Source organism: Balaenoptera physalus (genome assembly GCF_965194825.1).
Source record: "Balaenoptera physalus genome assembly, chromosome: 8".
Classification (NCBI taxonomy): Eukaryota; Metazoa; Chordata; class Mammalia; order Artiodactyla; family Balaenopteridae; genus Balaenoptera; species Balaenoptera physalus.
Window position 1 is genome coordinate 47,161,007 of NC_138887.1, and position 19,190 is coordinate 47,180,196.

At 38.4% G+C, this 19,190-nt stretch overlaps 1 protein-coding gene across 8 annotated transcripts in view; it reads left to right on the plus strand.

Annotated features, from left to right (window-relative positions):
• The window catches only part of CROT (carnitine O-octanoyltransferase), a 104,288-nt gene that overhangs the window by 46,589 nt on the left and 38,509 nt on the right, over positions 1-19,190 (plus strand). For 3 of the 8 annotated variants that reach the window (XM_082472501.1, XM_082472495.1, XM_082472496.1), the window contains 5 exons: positions 248-371; positions 1,875-1,953; positions 2,044-2,137; positions 2,259-2,378; positions 15,940-16,918. In XM_082472501.1, coding sequence (XP_082328627.1) covers positions 248-371; positions 1,875-1,953; positions 2,044-2,137; positions 2,259-2,378; positions 15,940-16,060 — 538 coding nt within the window. In that variant the 3' untranslated portion in view covers positions 16,061-16,918. Of the gene's footprint in view, positions 1-247; positions 372-1,874; positions 1,954-2,043; positions 2,138-2,258; positions 2,379-3,223; positions 3,342-5,048; positions 5,339-6,815; positions 8,832-15,939; positions 16,919-19,190 lie in introns of those variants that run through there. The other 5 variants (XM_082472500.1, XM_082472497.1, XM_082472502.1 and 2 more) reach the window with 4 other exon arrangements.

Genomic DNA, 19,190 nt, shown 5'->3' on the forward strand with positions numbered 1-19,190 from the left:
GACGCCAATGTACACAACCTGACAGCAGCCAAGCCTTTGAAACATTTCCTGTTATACCAGGCCACAGTACTTTTTGCTCTTTGATGTTGAAAACAGCCTCGTTGTTATTGAAAATCTCAATCGTAGTCTGTATTGTAGAACTTAGTCTCTGACCAAAGCCAGCTTTATTAGGTAAACTCTCTTTGTAATAACATTAGAGCATTTTCTTTCTCATGATACATTCTCTTATTTTCATTTTTTCTTGTAGCCCTGGTTGCTGCTATGAAACAGCTATGACAAGATACTTTTATCATGGCCGTACAGAGACTGTGCGATCGTGTACAGTAGAAGCAGTCAGATGGTGCCAATCCATGCAGGATCCTTCTACCAGTGTGAGTATTTGAAAAGAAAAAATTAACAGAATTTGTTCTAAAGGAAACTTGGCTCTTAAATAACTAACTTCTTCAAATCCCTGGATCAGTAAAATATTTTCAAATCTCTTTTTTCTGGAAACTTTCAAACATTTCTTCATTTGCCAGTGAAGTGTATACTTGGAAAGAATAAGAAACAGGGAAGACCTGATAAGAAACCCATTTGTGTCATTTTCTAGGCAAAGTAACTTCAACACCTTGAGTATTTCACTACTGTTAATCTACCTTTAGATAACACCCATAAAATGTAGACTCTCCCAAAGTGCCTTTAAAAGGAAGCTTTTCTTGATGTGGTTGAATGTTTTTGAAATCAGATTTTTTTTTGTATATTAGAACCAGTACAGCTTTAATATATGTTTTGTTTTATACTTTAAGCATTTACACAAAAGGGTAGTTCCTTCCCACTGCTATTTTGGTATTGCATTTGTTTCTTTAGTTTTGATTGACATAGTTATGTATGTTAACTTATTTTAATTTCATAGAGCTGCTTCATTATCATTTTTGTACAACTATGCTTTAGTTTTGAAATCGTAATTGCTTCTGTCTTTACACTTGTTAATATCACTTCAGTGCTGCCCACAAGTTTCTATTTTCTCGTTCTGGGAAAGAAATAATCAAGTTGCAGGGCATATAGGAAAGAAAAGGCAGAGGAAAAGGTAAGGGTAGGTAAGGGTAGGGGGGACGGATAGATTGGAAGTTTGGGATTGACGTATACACACTGCTATATTTAAAATAGATGACCAACAAGGACCTACTGTATAGCACAGGGAACTCTGCTCAATATTCTATAATAACCTAAATGGGGAAAAAAAATCTGAAAAAGAATGGATAAATGTATATGTATAGCTATATCACTTTGCTGTACACCTGAAACTAACACAACAACTTACAACTATACTCCAATATAAAATAAAAATTAAAAAAGGCAGTGGAAGAAGTGAGGAAAAAGAGAGAAAAGTTATACATCTCAAGGTCTTCCTCAGAATCTTTTTTCTCTCCCAAATTACCCAAATTCTAATTACTTTTTTAAAAAATTAATTAATGAATGAATTTTTTGGCTGCGTTGGGTCTTCGTTGCTGTGCCCGGGCTTTCTCTAGTTGCAGCAAGTGGGGGCTGCTCTTTGTTGCGGTGCGCGGGCTTCTCATTGCGGTGGCTTCTCTTGTCGTGGAGCACGGGCTCTAAGCGTGCGGGCTTCAGTAGTTGTGGCACGTAGGCTCAGTAGTTGTGGCTTGCGGGCTCTAGAGCGCAGGCTCAGTAGTTGTGGCGCACGGGCTTAGTTGCTCCACGGCACGTGGGATCTTTCTGGACCAGGGCTTGAACCCGTATCCCCTGCACTGACGGGCGGATTCTTAACCACTGTGCCCCAAGGGAAGTCCTGCCAAATTCTAATTACTTTGAGCTCAGGTTTTTTGTTTGGTTTCTGTACACTTTGTTATTGAAGTATCTCTTGATTTTTAACACAGCTTTTTGAGCAGCAGCACAGGATGTTAGAAGCTTTTGCAAAACATAATAAAATGATGAAAGATTGTTCAACTGGAAAAGGTACATATACTGTTTTTTTTCTGACTTAAAAAAAAAATTCTCTTGTGCTGAAAACATTTTTCTAACTTCAGGTTTGGGGTTTTATTGCAGGATTTGACCGTCATCTGTTAGGTCTCTCACTAATAGCAAAAGAGGAATGTCTCCCTGTTCCAGAACTCTTTACAGACCCACTTTTCTCCAGAAGGTAATATAACGTAGTGTTTTGTAACCTCATCAGTTTCTTTCTTCCTGAATGTTAAAAGCTTTTCAGAAACAATGTAAGCTTCTGTAAGCCTAGTAAAATATCCTTTCTTTGTGCCATACAGTGGAGGAGGTGGAAACTTTGTTCTCTCAACAAGTCTGATTGGTTATTTAAGAGTCCAGGGAGTGGTGGTTCCCATGGTACACAATGGCTATGGATTTTTCTATCATATCAGAGATGACAGGTGAGGCTGCTCTTTTTATTTTTTAATTTTTTTAATTTTTTAGTTTAGTATATTTTATTTGCATCTATAAATTTTTTTTTTAGAATAGTGTTCTATTTATTTTATTTTATTTTTTTAACATCTTTATTATTCTTAACTGTGCTCACTTTTGTTGTTTGTCTTTCCTACACTGTGATTCTGATGGTGTTGTCATCTGTCACTTGCTGCATGGGCAATTATTTTTTACCACTTAGGCGTTTAATGCGTATTTGTTTCTCTTTCCTGCTTTTGAGACATTTGTCAAATCAGTCCTTTAGGTGTTTTGTGCAGAGCACTGTTTCAGGTTGACTCAGAGATCACGTCATCATCATCCTCCAAAATCAGTACACATATTACCATATTTGTTCTACCCAAGGTATTTGATGACAAGTTCAGATAAAATTTGATGGTCTGTAAATATGTGGTGGTTAGTGCAGTCATAGACAATACTAATGAGACCAAGACACGAGACAAGGTAAATTAATTTATGTTCAGAAAAGGATGTTTTACCAATTCAGATGCATTTCATTTTGGTTATATGGGGTTTGACTTAAATTTGTGGAAAGAATGAGAAAGAAAATACTAAAACCTGGTAGGGGAAAGAGAGGTGGAGAACAAGGTAATAGCGAATTGACAGAAAGGCATGGAAAGTCCCCTTTCACAGAGTCTGGCTGTCTCTTCACAGGGGTCTGTCAGAGCTTGGGAATTAAGATAACGGGGCTACATATAGCACCGTATGAATAAGAAGAGAGCAGGCTTAGAGGCATTTCAGGTGGAATGTGAAAAATGGGAAAAATAATATGTGTGACACCTTATCTTTGATAAAGGAGGCAAGAATATACAGTGGAGAAAAGACAGCCTCTTCAGTAAGTGGTGCCGGGAAAACTGGACAGCTACCTTTAAAAGAATGAAATTAGAACACTCCCTAACACCATACACAAAAATAAACTCAGAATGGATTAAAGACCTAAGTGTAAGGCCAGACACTATCAAACTCTTAGAGGAAAACATAGGCAGAACACTCTATGACATAAATCACAGCAAGATCCTTTTTGACCCACCTCCTGGAGAAATGAAAATAAAAACAAAATAAACAAATGGGACCTAATGAAACTTAAAGGCTTTTGCACAGCAAAGGAAACCATAAACAAGACGAAAAGACAACCCTCAGAATGGGAGAAAATATTTGCCAATGAAGCAACTGACAAAGGATTAATCTCCAAAATTTACAAGCAGCTCATGCAGCTCAATATCAAAACACCAAACAACTCAATCCAAAAATGGGCAGAAGACCTAAACAGACATTTCTCCAAAGAAGATATACAGATTTCCAACAAACACATGAAAGAATGCTCAACATCATTAATCATTAGAGAAATGCAAATCAAAACTACAGTGCGATATCATCTCACACCAGTCAGAATGGCCATCATCCAAAAATCTACAAACAGTAAATGCTAGGGAGGGTGGGGAGAAAAGGGAACCGTCTTGCACTGTTGGTGGGAATGTAAATTGATACAGCCACTATGGAGAACAGTATGGCGGTTCCTTTAAAAACTAAAAATAGGGCTTCCCTGGTGGCGCAGTGGTTGAGAATCTGCCTGCCAATGCAGGGGACACGGGTTCGAGCCCTGGTCTGGGAAGATCCCACATGCCGCGGAGCAACTGGGCCCGTGAGCCACAACTACTGAACCTGCGCATCTAGAGCCTATGCTCCGCAACAAGAGAGGCCGCGATAGAGGCCCGCGCACCGCGATGAAGAGTGGCCCCCGCTTGCCGCAACTGGAGAAAGCCCTCGCACAGAAACGAAGACCCAACACAGCCAAAAATAAAAATAAATAAATAAATAATTTTAAAAATAAACCTAAAAATAGAACTACCATACGACCCAGCAATCCCACTACTGGGTATATACCCTGAGAAAACCATAATTCAAAAAGAGTCATGTACCAAAATGTTCATTGCAGCTCTACTTACAATAGCCAGGACATGGAAGCAACCTAAGTGTCCATCGACAGATGAATGGATAAAGAAGATGTGGCACATATATACAATGGAATATTACTCAGCCATAAAAAGAAACGAAATTGAGTCATTTGTAGTGAGGTGGATGGACCTAGAGACTGACATACAGAGTGAAGTAAGTCAGAAAGAGAAAAACAAATACCGTATGCTAACACATATATATGGAATCTAAAAAAAAAAAAAAAAAAGAAAATGGTCAGAAGAACCTAGGGGCAAGACGGGAATAAAGATGCAGACCTACTAGAGAATGGACTTGAGGATACGGGGAGGGGGAAGGGTAAGCTGGGACAAAGTGAGAGAGTGGCATGGACATATATACACTACCAAATGTAAAATAGATAGCTAGTGGGAGGCAGCCGCATAGCACAGGGAGATCAGCTCAGTGCTTTGTGACCACCTAGAGGGGTGGGATAGGGAGGGTGGGAGGGAGGGAGACGCAAGAGGGAAGAGATATGGGGACATATGTATATGTATAACTGATTCACTTTGTTATAAAGCAGAAACTAACACACCACTGTAAAGCAATTATACTCCAATAAAGATGTTTAAAAAAAAAAAATCGGATGTGGCCAGATGTGGCAAGGCCCCCAACGGTAACCAGAGCTCTCACCCTTGGTCCACTCTGAGGCTGCATTCAGTGTTTAAATGCAATGCTAGGAGACCAGTTCCAGTGTGCTGTACATGATGGAGCGATAAAGTTTTACTGAAGATTTTTGGAGAAGGTGTGGAAGAAGAGTGACATTGCATACCACGTGGCAAACATCACAGCAATTCCCTTTAAACATCTATGTTCCACCGGAATTTCCTCTCTAAATATGAGCCTCCTGGGACTTCCCTGGTGGTCCAGTGAGCAAGACTCTGTGCTCCAAGGACAAGGGTGCTTCAAGGACAAAGGACCACCCTGCCTGAAAACGTTTCAACATCACACCCCCTACTGGACTCCTTTTTTTTTTTTTTTTAATTAATTAATTAATTAATTAATTTATGGCTGTGTTGGGTCTTAGTTTCTGTGCGAGGGCCCGCTCCAGTTGCGGCAAGCGGGGGCCACTCTTCATTGCGGTGCGCGGGCCTCTCACTGTCGCGGCCTCTCTTGTTGCGGAGCACAGGCTCCAGACGCGCAGGCTCAGTAATTGTGGCTCACGGGCCCAGTTGCTCCGCGGCATGTGGGATCTTCGCAGACCAGGGCTCGAACCCGTGTCCCCTGCATTCGCAGGCAGATTCTCAACCACTGCGCCACCAGGAAAGCCCCCTACTGGACTCTTAATCACCCTCCCCACCATGTTGTGATGGTTATGAAATTCCTGAGGCCACCTGTGCGATGGGACCTGTCCCAAATAAGGAAAGGCATCTGCCCTGTCCCACTGCCACTTTATAGAAGGAAGGTATATGTGCCTCGACCAATCAGTAAATGAAATTTTCACCTCGGACCATTCCTTTGTTCTCTGGCTATAAAAACTGACTAGTAGCACATGTTCAGAATAGGAAGTCAGCCCACTGTTCTGGCAGCGACCCTTCCCTCTAATAAATTCTATCTTCTTTAAAAAAAAAAATGTGTGACATAGTTCAGTTTCTAAGGTACTGTTTTTCTATTTTTCCTTTTTTAAAGAGTTTACAGTCAGTGTTATTTTTTCAAAATTTTATCATCTGTCTCCATGTCAAGCGTGATTTGTGCATACCAGGGGTGCTTTTATTTGTTGGCATCTAAGTCTTAATGATGTATTCCCATAGTATTCAGTTTCTATACATTAATCTACAAATTAAAGGTTGAATGATAAAGGTTAAACATGGATCTTATTAGCCATGTTTATCCTTTACCAGGTCCAAAATCATCATCATATACAGAGAATAGCTAAGGATTCTAACATATTCTCTGACAAGTCGTGGATGTTACATTGCATGCAGTGATAAGAGTTTAAGCCAGATATGCCTCAGCTCTTTGACTTTTTGAAAAATGTATTTTTAATGATCCTGGGACAGTTTCCATTCACTTATTCAGGAAATATTTAATGAGAACTTACAATGTGCCAAGGATTGTTTTAGGTGGTAAGGACACAAGACAGACAAAACCCCTTTCTTAAAGATAGTATTTTCTATTTGGGAAACAGGAACAAGAGCAAACAAATAAGCAGGATAACTGCAAATAGTGATGAATGTTGTAGAGCAAATAATCAAATTGTTGTGGTAATAGAGACAAACTGGTAGAGAGACAGAGCACTGCTTTATATAGTATGTGGTCAGGGAAGGTGTGTGAGGGAGGAATAATGAACTGAGATGTTAAGGAGGCGAAGGAATTCGTCATATGAATAGCCAGGAAGATGGCTTTCCAGAATCTGATCCCTGCTTGCTCTCTCCAACTCTGCCACCCTGGCTGAGCCACTGTCTTCTCCCACTTAGGTCACTGCAACAGGTTCTCTGAGGTCTTCCTGCTTCCACCTGTCCTTCCCTAGAGACCATTCTCTACACAGCAGCCCTGATGGCCAAATGGAACTCAACTCATATTGTTCTCCTACTCAGAACCCTCTGAGGGCTTTTTCTTTCACTCACGTAAGATCCAGAGTCCTCCTGAGAGACCCTACATGATCTAGGTCTCATCTACCTCTCTGACCTTGTCTCCTACAAGGCTGCTCCTGATTCCCTTGTACCTTGAACATGCCAGGCAAGCGCCCTCCTCAAGGCCTTCACGGTCATGATTTCCTTTGCTTAGTAGTCTCTTCCTTGAAATACGTGCAAGGATGACTCCTTTATTTCAGATAGATATTTGCTGTCATCTGAGAGGCCTTCCCTGACCATCTAAGATAGCATTTTCCCCCCTTCCCCACACACACCTGCTGCATTTTAACATTTATAACCACCGTGTGTGTGTGTGTGTGTACTTATATGCATGTTACCTATCTTTCCTTCCTAGAATACAATCCCACAAACATGGTCTTTGTTTTTGTATCCCCAGCTCTCTAACAATACCTCATAAATATGTTGCACTCAGTAAATGTTTCACAATGACTTTGTTGTTTAACATAAGCATACAGGTCTGAGGGTAGGGAAGAGCTTGGAATTCTAAGGGACAGAGGCACTATGGCTATACATTAACAGTTGAGTGGGAGGGTGGCAGAAGAAGAGATTGAAGAGCGGTACACAGGAGCTAAATCTGGTAGGGAGGGCAGTGTTCTCAGCCCTGAGTGCACATGAGAATCACCTGGAGAACTCTAAAAACAGCACTCCTGGAGATACTGATTTGGTTGGGGTGGTCAGTTGATGTAGGGCCTTGTAACATGCTAAGGAGTCTGGATTTTCTCCTAAAAATAATGGGAAGCATTTTACCAATTTTAAGCATGAAAGTTACATTTTATTTACATATGAAAAGGATCCTTGGCTGTTACATGCAATATAAATTAGGTGGACCGTACTGTGAGCAAGAATGAGATGAAGGAAATCAGGAAGCATGGATGATACATTGAACGTGGCAGTTGATACTGAGGGTGGAGAGCAGTGGAGGTATTTGAGAGGTATTTTGGAGGTAGAACCAGTAAGATTTACTGATGGATTGCTGATTCTGATGGTGGCATTTACTGGGATGGAGAAAATTAGGGGGGCAATGGCCATGTTAGGGTAGAATCAACAATTTTGTTTTGTACATGGTGACTTCAAGATTTCTGCTAATACAGGAATTTATTATAATTTATATACAAGAGAATACGCCAGTAGGCAGTTGGATATATGTTTGGAGCTCAGAAAAGAGGTCAGATTTCGAAGTGTACATTTATGTGTCATTACTGTGTATACACCCAAAATAGTTTTCAAATGAAATAACAATACATGGAAATTCTCTGAAAGGAATTTTTTCATTCACTGTTAAGCTTGAAAATGTGTGACCTAAAGAATATTGGTTTATTTTTGAAATAGCATTTTATTTTATTTTATTTTTAGAACTACAATGCCATGTTTATTGTGAAGTGAAATTATTTGTTAGAGGAATTAATGAACACCAGCATGTGGATATTCGGCCAACAATTTTTTTTTGAATTTTATTTTATTTCTTTTTTTATACAGTAGGTTTTTATTAGTCATCTATTTTATGCATATTAGTGTATATATGTCAATCCCAATCTCCCAGTTCATCCCACCATCCCCCGTCCCTCCACTTTCCCCCCTTGGTGTCCGTATGTTTGTTCTCTACATCTGTGTCTCTATTTCTGCCTTGCAAACCGGTTCATCTGTACCATTTTTCTAGATTCCACATATATGCATTAATATACGATATTTGCTTTTCTCTTTCTGACTTACTCTGTATGACAGTCTCTAGGTCCATCCACGTCTCTACAAATGACGCAGTTTCATTCCTTTCTATGGCTGAGAAATATTCCATTGTGTATATGTACCACATCTTTATCCATTCATCTGTCGATGGGCATTTAGGTTGCTTACATGACCTGGCTACTGTAAATAGTGCTGCAGTGAACATTGGGCTGCATGTGTCTTTTTTGAATTATGGTTTTTTTCTGGGTGTATGCCCAGTAGTGGGATTGCTGGGTCATATGGTAGTTCTATTTGTAGTTTTTTAAGGAACCTCCATACTGTTCTCCATAGTGGCTGTATCAATTTACATTCCCACCAACAGTGCATTTGGTGGGAATGCACTGTTGCATTCTCCACACCCTCGCCATCATTTGTTGTTTGTAGATTTTCTGATGATGCCCATTCTAACTGATGTGAGGTGATACCTCACTGTAGTTTTGATTTGCATTTCTCTAATAATTAGTGATGTTGAGCAGCTTTTCATGTGCTTCTTGGCCATCTGTATGTCTTCTGTGGAGAAATGTCTACTTAGGTCTTCTGCCCATTTTTGGATTGGGTTTTTTTTTTTTTAATATTGAGCTGCATGAGCTGTTCATATATTTTGGAGAAAATCCTTTGTCCGTTGATTCATTTGCAAATATTTTCTCCCATTCTGAGGGTTGTCTTTTCGTCTTGTTTCTAGTTTCCTTTGGTGTGCAAAAGCTTTTAAGTTTCATTAGGTCCCATTTGTTTATTTTTGTTTTTATTTCCATTACCCTGGGAGGTGGGTCAGAAAACACTTGCTGTGATTTATGTCAAAGAGTATTCTTCCTATGTTTTCCTTTAAGAGTTTTATAGTGTCCAGTCTTACATTTAGGTCTTTAATCCATTTTGAGTTTATTTTTGTGTATGGTGTTAGGTAGTGTTCTAATTTCATCCTTTTACATGTACTGTCCAGTTTTCCCAGCACCACTTATTGAAGAGACTGTCTTTTCTCCATTGTATATCCTTGCCTCCTTTCTCATAGATTAGTTGACCATAGGTGCCTGGGTTTATCTCTGGGCTTTCTATTCTGTTCCATTGATCTGTATTTCTGTTTTTGTGCCAGCACCATATTGTCTTGATTACTGTAGCTTTGTAGTATAGTCTGAAGTCAGGGAGTCTGATTCCTCCAGCTCCGTTTTTTCCCCTCAAAATTGCTTTGGCTATTCGGGCTCTTTTGTGTCTTCATACAAATTATAAGATTTTTTGTTCTAGTTCTGTAAAAAATGACATTGATAATTTGATAGGGATTGCATTGAATCTGTAGATTGCTTTGGGTAACATAGTCATTTTCACAATATTGATTCTTCCAGTCCAAAAACATGGTATCTATCTCTCCATCTGTTTGTGTTGTCTTTGACTTCTTTCATCAGTGTCTTATAGTTTTCTGAGTACAGGTCTTTTACCTCCTTAGGTAGGTTTATTCCTACGTATTTTATTATTTTTGTTGCAATGGTGAATGGGATTCTTTCCTTAGTTTCTCTTTCTGATCTTTCATTGTTAGTGTATAGGAATGCAAGAGATTTCTGTGCATTAATTGTGTATCCTGCAGCTTTACCAAATGCATTGATTAGCTCTAGTAGTTTTCTCGCGGCATCTTTAGGATTATCTATGTACAGTATCATATCATCTGCAAACAGTGACAGTTTTACTTCTTCTTTTCCAATTTGGATTCCTTTTATTTCTTTTTCTTCTCTGATTGCTGTGGCTAGGACTTCCAAAACTATGTTGAATAATAGTGGCGAGAGTGGACATCCTTGTCTTGTTCCTGACCTTAGAGGAAATGCTTTCAGTTTTTCACCATTGAGAATGATGTTTGCTGTGGGTTTGTCATACATGGCCTTTATTATGTTTAGGTAGGTTTCCTCTCTGCCCACTTTCTGAAGAGTTTTTATTATAAATGGGTGTTGAATTTTGTCAAAAGCTTTTTCTGCATCTATTGAGATGATCATATGGTTTTTATTCTTCAATTTCTTAATATGGTGTATCACATTGACTGATTTGTGTATGTTGAAGAATCCTTGCATCCCTTGGATAAATCCCACTTGATCATGGTGCGTGATCCTTTTAATGTGTTGTTGGAGTGTGTTTGCTAGTATCTTGTTGAGGATTTTTGCATATGTATTCATCAGTCATATTGGTCTGTAATTTTCTTTTTTTATAATATCTTTCTCTGGTTTTGGTATCAGGGTGATGGTGGCCTTGTAGAATGAGTTTGGGAGTGTTCCTTCCTCTGCAATTTTTTGGAACAGTTTGAGAAGGATGGGTGTTAGCTCTTCTCTAAATGTTTGGCAGATTTCACCTGTGAAGTCATCTGGTCCTGGACTTCTGTTTGTTGGAAGATTTTTAATCACAGTTTCAATTTCATTACTTGTGATAGGTCTGTTCATATTTTCTATTTCTTCCTGGTCAGTCTTGGAAGGTTATACCTTTCTAAGAATTTGTCCATTTCTTCCGGGTTGTCCCTTTTATTGGCATAGAGTTGCTTGTAGTAGTCTCTTAGGATGCTTTGTATTTCTGCAGTGTCTGTTGTAACTTCTCCTTTTTTCATTTCTAATTTTATTGATTTCAGTCCTCTCCGTCTTTTCCTTGATGAGTCTGGCTAAAGGTTTGTCAATTTTGTTTACCTTCTCAAAGAACCAGCTTTTAGTTTTATTGATATTTGCTATTGTTTTCTTTGTTTCTATTTATTTCTGCTCTGATATTTATGATTTCTTTCCTTCTACCAACTTTGGGTTTCATTTGTTCTTCTTTCTCTCATTCCTTTAGGAGTAAGGTTAGATTCTTTATTTGAGACCTTTCTTGTTTCTTGAGGTAGGATTGTATTGCTATAAAATTCCCTCTTAGAACTGCTTTTGCTGCATCCCATAGGTTTTGGATCGTCATGTTTTCATTGTCATTTGTCTCTAGGTATTTTTTGATTTCCTCTTTGATTTCTTCAGTGATCTCTTCGTTATTTAGTAACGTATTGTTTAGCCGCTTTGTGTTTGTGTTTTTTACATTTTTTCCCCTGTAATTGATTTCCAGTCTTATAGCGTTGTGGTCAGAAAAAATGCTTGATATGATTTGTTTTCTTATATTTACCGAGGCTTGATTTGTGACCCAAGATGTGATCTATCCTGGAGAATGTTCTGTGTGCACTCGAGAAGAAAGTGTAATCTGCTGTTTTTGGATGGAATGTCCTATAAATATCAATGAAATCTAACTGGTCTATTGTGTCATTTATAGCTTGTGTTTCCTTTTTAATTTTCTGTCTGGATGATCTGTCCATTGGTGTAAATGAGGTGTTGAAGTCCTCCACTATTACTGTGTTACTGTCGATTTCCTCTTTTATAGCTGTTAGCATTTGCCTTATGTACTGAGGTGTTCCTATCTTAGGTGCATATATATTTATAATTGTTATATTTTCCTCTTGGATTGATCCCTTGATCATTCTGTAGTGTCCTTCCTTGTCTCTTGCAGCATTCTTTATTTTAAAGTCTATTTTATCTGATATGAGTATTGCTACTCCAGCTTTCTTTTGATTTCCATTTGCATGGAATATGTTTTTCCATCCCCTCACTTTCACTCTGTATGTGCCCCTAGGTCTGAAGTGGGTCTCCTGTAGGCAGCATATATATGGGTCTTGTTTTTGCATCCATTCAGCGAGCCTGTGTCTTTTGGTTGGAGCATTTAATCCATTCACGTTTAAGATAATTATTGATATGTATGTTCCTATTACCATTTTCTTAATTGTTTTGGGTTTGTTTTTGTAGGTCCTTTTCTTCTCTTGTGTTTCCCACTTAGAGAAGTTCCTTTAGCATTTGTTGTAGAGCTGGTGTGGTGGTGCTGAATTCTCTTAGCTTTTGCTTGTCTGTAAAGCTTTTGATTTCTCCATCAAATCTGAATGAGATCCTTGCTGGGTAGAGTAATCTTGGTTGTAGGTTGTTCCCTTTCATCACTTTAAGTATATCATGCCACTCCCTTCTGGCTTGTAGAGTTTCTGCTGAGAAATCAACTGTTAACCTTATTGAAGTTCCCTTGTATGTTATTTGTTGTTTTTTCCTTGTTGCTTTTAATAATTTTGCTTTGTCTTTAATTTTTGTCAATTTGATTACTGTGTGTCTTGGCGTGTTTCTCCTTGGATTTATCGTGCCTGGGACTCTCTTTGTCCTGGACTTGGGTGGCTATTTCCTTTCCCATGTTGGGGAAGTTTTTGATTATAATCTCTTCACATATTTTCTCTGCTCCTTTCTCTCTCTCTCTTTTCCTTCTGGGACCTCTATAATGTGAATTGTTGTGTTTAATGTTGTCCCAGAGGTTTCTTAGGCTGTCTTCATTTATTTTCATTCTTTTTTTTTTATTCTGTTCCGTGGCAGTGAATACCACCATTCTGTCTTCCAGGTCATTATCCATTCTTCTGCCTCAGTTATTCTGCTGTTGATTCCTTCTAGTGTAGTTTTCATTTCAGTTATTGTATTGTTCATCTCTGTTTGTTTGTTCTTTAATTCTTCTAGGTCTTTGTTAAACATTTCTTGCATCTTCTCGATCTTTGCCTCCATTCTTTTTCTGAGGTCCTGGATCAACTTCACTATCATTATTCTGAATTCTTTTCTGGAAGGTTGCCTATCTCCACTTCATTTCGCTGTTTTTCTGGGAGTTTATCTTATTCCTTCATCTGGTACATAGTCCTCTGCCTTTTCATCTTGTCTGTCTTTCTGTGAATGTGGTTTTTGTTCCACAGGCTGCAGAATTGTAGTTCTTGCTTCTGCTGTCTGCTCTCTGGTGGATGAAGCTATCTAAGAGGCTTGTGCAAGCTTCCTGATGGGAGGGACTGGTGGTGTGTAGAGCTGGGTGTTGCTCTGGTGGGCAGAGGTCAGTAAAACTTTAATCTGCTTGTCTGTTGTTGGGTGGGGCTGGGTTCTGTCCCTGTTAGTTGTTTGGCCTGAGGTAATGGTAACCCAGCCCTAGAGCCTACCCGGATGTTTGGTGGGGCTAATGGCAGACTCTGGGAGGGCTCACAACAAGGAGTACTTCCCAGAACTTCTGCTGCCAGTGTCCTTGTCCTCACGGTGAGACACAGCCACCCCTGCCTCTGCAGGAGACCCTCCAACACTAGCAGGTAGGTCTGGTTCAGTCTCCTATGGTGTCACTGCTCCTTCCCCTGGGTCCTGATGCGCACACTACTTTGTGTGTGCCCTCCAAGAGTGGAGTCTCTGTTTCCCCCAGTTCTGTCCAAGTCCTGCAGTCAAATCCCACTAGCCTTCAAGTCTGATTCTCTGGGAATTCCTTCTCCCGTTGCTGGACCCCCAGATTGGGAAGCCTGACATGGGGCTCAGAACCTTCACTCCAGTGGGTGGACTTCTGTGGTATTATTGTTCTCCAGTTTGTGAGTCACCCACCTAGCAGTTCTGGGATTTGATTTTATTGTGATTGCGCCTCTCCTACCTTCTCACTGCGGCTTCTCCTCTGTCTTTGGATGTGGGGTATCTTTTTTGGTGAGTTCCAGGGTCTTCCTGTCGATGATTGTTCAGCAGTTAGTTGTGATTCCAGTGCTCTTGCAAGAGGGAGTGCAACATTTTATTTTAAATGTACTGCATGCTCAATGTAAAAAAATTTGTAAAATATGGAAAAATATAAGAACAAAGTTAACATTTCCATTATAAGACATAAGACCATTATCTTTCTAATCTATAATATACATAGATTGTGTGTAATTATTACAAATTTAGATCATATTGTACATATTTTAGTGTCCTTTTTGTGAATTGCACTCTCACTTAATATTACTTCAAGCATTTCCCAATGCTATTAAATATCCTTTGAGGTATTTTAATGATTGAGTAATGTCTAGTGTTATGGATTTCATAATTTAACCACTTCCATACTATTTCCAGTTTTTCTCATTACAAATAATGATAATATTATATCTTTCCTTATTTCATCACATCATTGCCAGCTTTAGACATTATGAAGCAGTCTGTACAAATTTTATAGGGAAAAATAACCTAACCTGAATTCTTATGAAGTAAAACATTTTCTCTTTGTTTATTGGCATCTGTATATATTCTTTTGTGAATTGTTCATGTAGGAATGATTGTTCTTTCTATAATTTAAAAATATAACTGAATTTTTAAAAAATTTAACACATAAATAGAAATCGTTACTCTTTGCAAAGAAATATTTAGATCTTGCTAAATATTTGAGAAGTGTATGCACAATGTAGCTAGAAGATGCCTACTGATCATGAATCACTACGTGAAAACAAGGCAGGACTTTCTGTAGGTTGCTGTATATGTTTCAGCAAGTATAATCCACTCAAACATTGGTTTCATCATTATATACTGGACCAGAACATGTTTTTATTTTGTTCTGCTTAATCTAAAGTACATGTCAAAGATACGTACTTTCCAGTCTTAATTTTTAGTGATGTGAAAATTGCATGGTCATCCACAAGCTTTACATTACACAACATTTTGATTTTAACTTGAGCATAATGCATGTTTTGCTGTAGAAAATGTGTGTGTCTGGAAAGGGGAAGGCTAGTTCCAGGAGTGTTAGTAGCGAGGTTTTGGCTCTGAGCCCACCAGAAGCCACGCTACTTTCCTGTTTGTTTCAGCTTCCTGGGACCACTTTTATCACCTGCCAGATAGGGGATTTCTTCATCAGGAGGATCTAGAAGGACATGGTGGTGGAAGGCATATTTTGGTTTCAGGAGAGTTTCTCTCTGGTTTTTCTAGAAACAGCCTTTCTCTGCTCTTATCCTTCTTTCTCTATTTTATTATTATTTTTTTACTCTCTTCAAGCACTGTATTCTTCTTCTTTAAAAATAGTTCAAGTTTTATTGCAGACAGTGGCATGAATTCATATGTAACTCACTCCATTTGGGGCATATTGGGAAGGTCTTCTATGGGAAGAGGTGAGGTTGTTTAACACAATAAGACCTGACTCCAGAGCACTCTTGAGCTCTGGCTAGTTTTTTGTTTCCTTTTTGTCCTTAGGCTCTAGTCACGCAGTAAATTAAGTGTTCCTAGCATTATATATAAATATGGCTATACTTTCTATTGTGTCAGTTTACATTTACCTAATGTGAGCAATAAATCATATTTCATATGTGAACAGCCAGATGGAATAAAGGTCATGGCTCTATTCACCATCACTATTTGGAGCCTTTTTGTGTTGATTTTTGTGTTGTACTTCATCATTTATTATTTGTGCTTCACAGGTTTATTGTGGCCTGTACAGCCTGGAAATCATGTCCAGAGACTGACGCAGAAAAGCTAGTTCAGCAGACTTTTCGTGCTTTCAATGATATGATGCAACTGATGGACATTGCTCATCTTTAGAGACTAATCAATCATTTAGTAAGCACTTAACAAAACATGTCATAAAACTGGATGCCGGGAGTGGGTTGGTGATGTGAGATAGGAAGGGATGTTGACTGAAGGAAACTTGTTGAATGTAGAAATTAGTAGAATTATGCTCTCTAAATTTATTCTGACATAGAAAATAGAAATATTTTTAAGCTTCTGATGCAGCAGCAATGCAAATTATGATATGACTATAGAACTATGCAAACTTGAAGGTTAGCCTCAACAATGCAAATCTACAGATTTTAACAATGCAAATCTAACTTTTAAGTATCTTTGTTGGTACCTGTGTAGGTAATAAATCTTCTCTCTGAACATCATCATAGACTGTATCTTTCAAGCACTTTAACATTTTCTAGTTGCCAAAGGATATGAAATACAGGATTGGATGCTAATTTCCCTGAAATCAATGATTCCGCAGTCACCACAGGGATATAAGTCTACTATGTTTGGGAAAGACCACTACAATTTAGTCTAAAAAAAAGTTTATGTTGAACAGACAAAAGAATTAGGTTGTAGTAAGGAGGTTTACACCCTCTGACATACATGAAAAACCCTAAAAAAATTTATTATAGTATATTGTTATAATTAGTTTTGTGAATATGAAATTAAAGCATTTATATTTAAAATCAGTCACTTTAAAAGGATTAAATACTAAATCAGATTCTCAGGATTTATCTTTCCTTTGTTCTGTTTTGTAGTTTCTATTCTCAGAAAATAAAATTCTCAAAATCATATAGCTTCTTGTTTAGTGTTTTAGTAAGTGCTTCATTCCTGTTGGACATTGTACTTTCTGATCAGTTATGTATTGTGTAATAAACCATGCAAAACCTACTGTCTTACGATCATTTCTCGTGACTCTGTCAGTTGGCTGTGCCCATTTGGATGGCTCTGCTTCTGTCTTGCCTGAGTGAGTTATGCCGCTGCCATCACCAGGCTGCTGGGTGAGGCTGGGAAGTCTGAGACAGCCTCACCACTGCCTGGGGACTTACTGGCTGGGACTCTCTCTGCATGGTCTTTGATCATTCAGGATTCTAGCCTGGACTTCATACTGGGCAGTGGGAATGTTCCAAGAGTGAAAGGTAGAAGTTGTAAGGCCTCTTTGGTTGTTTTTAAATAATATCTAAAGAATTGGGTATTTTAGAAGCTAATCACCTCCTGCAGAGAAACCTCTTTTCACTCATGCTTTAACATGTTCCTCTAACCTGCCCGAAGTTAAGAATCGTCTGGAATGCTTTTTACAAAGAGATTCCTAGGCCTTACCCACACCTACTGAGTCAGAATTTCTAGGAGCAAATGCTCCATGATCCTTACCAGGCAAGTTTGAGAATAATTACATAAGAGTAGGTTGAATTCTCACCTTGAGTCACTGTGGTAATGTACCCTTTGCCCCACTCCTCTCTTGGTTAACTGAAATTCAGTCTACTGCTACACATGGTTACATTTGAAAAATTCCTTGGTATATATAATTTATTACATATAGAAGACCTGATTTGGGTAGATTACTGACCTAAACAACCTGTCACAGCAGTGAGAATGGTTATTGCTGCAGTAAATTAAGGAAAAAACATTTCAGAGTGGCCAACTTCCAAGGGTTGCCTAGAATATTCCTTTTTGGTCTCCAACTAAACATATTCCTTCTTGTTGAAGTGGATCAGTCTTCTGGGAAAATAAAATTATTTGTAAAAGTAATGCAATTCTAGAGAAACAGCATTATATTGATGTTTCTTTCAAATGTTTCAAATTGCACTGAGATAATATGTACAATTTTTATTAATGTGTTTTAAACATTTAAAAAATATGCCTCTTTCTTGCTTTATATGGAAGAAGTGTGTGCCTACAGTTAGCTTGTCTAAGAACAATTCCATTTTCTCTTGGAATTTGATGATAAAGCTGGGAATACATTCCTTTTTTTAAAACCTCAATTCTCTAATAGAATAACTTGAAAATTTACCAATGAAGAGAGTACGCTATTGAACAATATATTTTAACTTTGTAACAAGGAAAATTGTTCCCAAACTACCCTATTATCTACCCAACGAATCAGGACCATAAGAATTTTCCCTATGTCTGTGGCTTCGTCTAATTCTACAGGTGTATTTAATTAATTTTTAATTGAAGTATAGTTGGTTTACAATGTTAATTTCTGCTGTACAGCAAAGTGATTCAGTTATATATATTTTTTTCCATTATGGTTTATCACATGACATTGAATATAGTTCTCTGTGCTGTATAGTTGGACCTTGTTGTTTATCCATTGTGTATATAAAAGCTCACATCTGCCCACCCCAACCTCCCACTCCATCCCTCCCCCAACCCCCTCTGCCTTGGCAACCACCAGTCTGTTCTCTATGTGCATGATTATGTTTCTTTTTCATAGATAGGTTCATTTGTGTCATATTTTAGATACCACATATAAATGATAACATAATGGTATTTTTCTCTTTCTGACTTACTTCACTCAGTATGATAATCTAGTTGCATCCATGTTGCTGCAAATGGCATTATTTTGTTCTTTTTTATGGTTGAGTAGTATTCCATTGTATATCTGTTACACATCTTCTTTATCCATTCATTTGTCAATGGACATTTAGGTTGCTTGCATGTCTTGCTTACTGTGAATAGTGCTGCTATGAACATAGGGGTGCATGTATCTCTTTGGATTAGAGTTTTGTCTGGATATATGCCCAGGAGCAGGATTGATGGATCATATGGTAACTCTATTTTTAGTTTTCTGAGGAACCTCCATACTGTTCTCCATAATGGCTGTACCAATTTACATTCCCACCAACAGTGTAAGAGGGTTCCCTTTTCTCCACACCCTCTCCAGCATTTGTTATTTGTAGACTTTTTAATGAAGGCCATTCTGACCAGTGTGAGGTGATACCTCATTGTCCTTTGAATTACATTTCTCTGATAATTAGTGATGTTGAGCATCTTTTCATGCACCTGTTGGCCATCTTTATGTCTTCTTTGGAGAAATGGCTGTTTAGGTCTTCTGCCCATTTTTCGATTAGGTTTTTTTGTTGTTGTGTTGTATGAGCTGTTTGTGTATTTTGGAAATCAATCCATTGTCGGTCGCATTGTTTGCAAATATCTTCTCCCA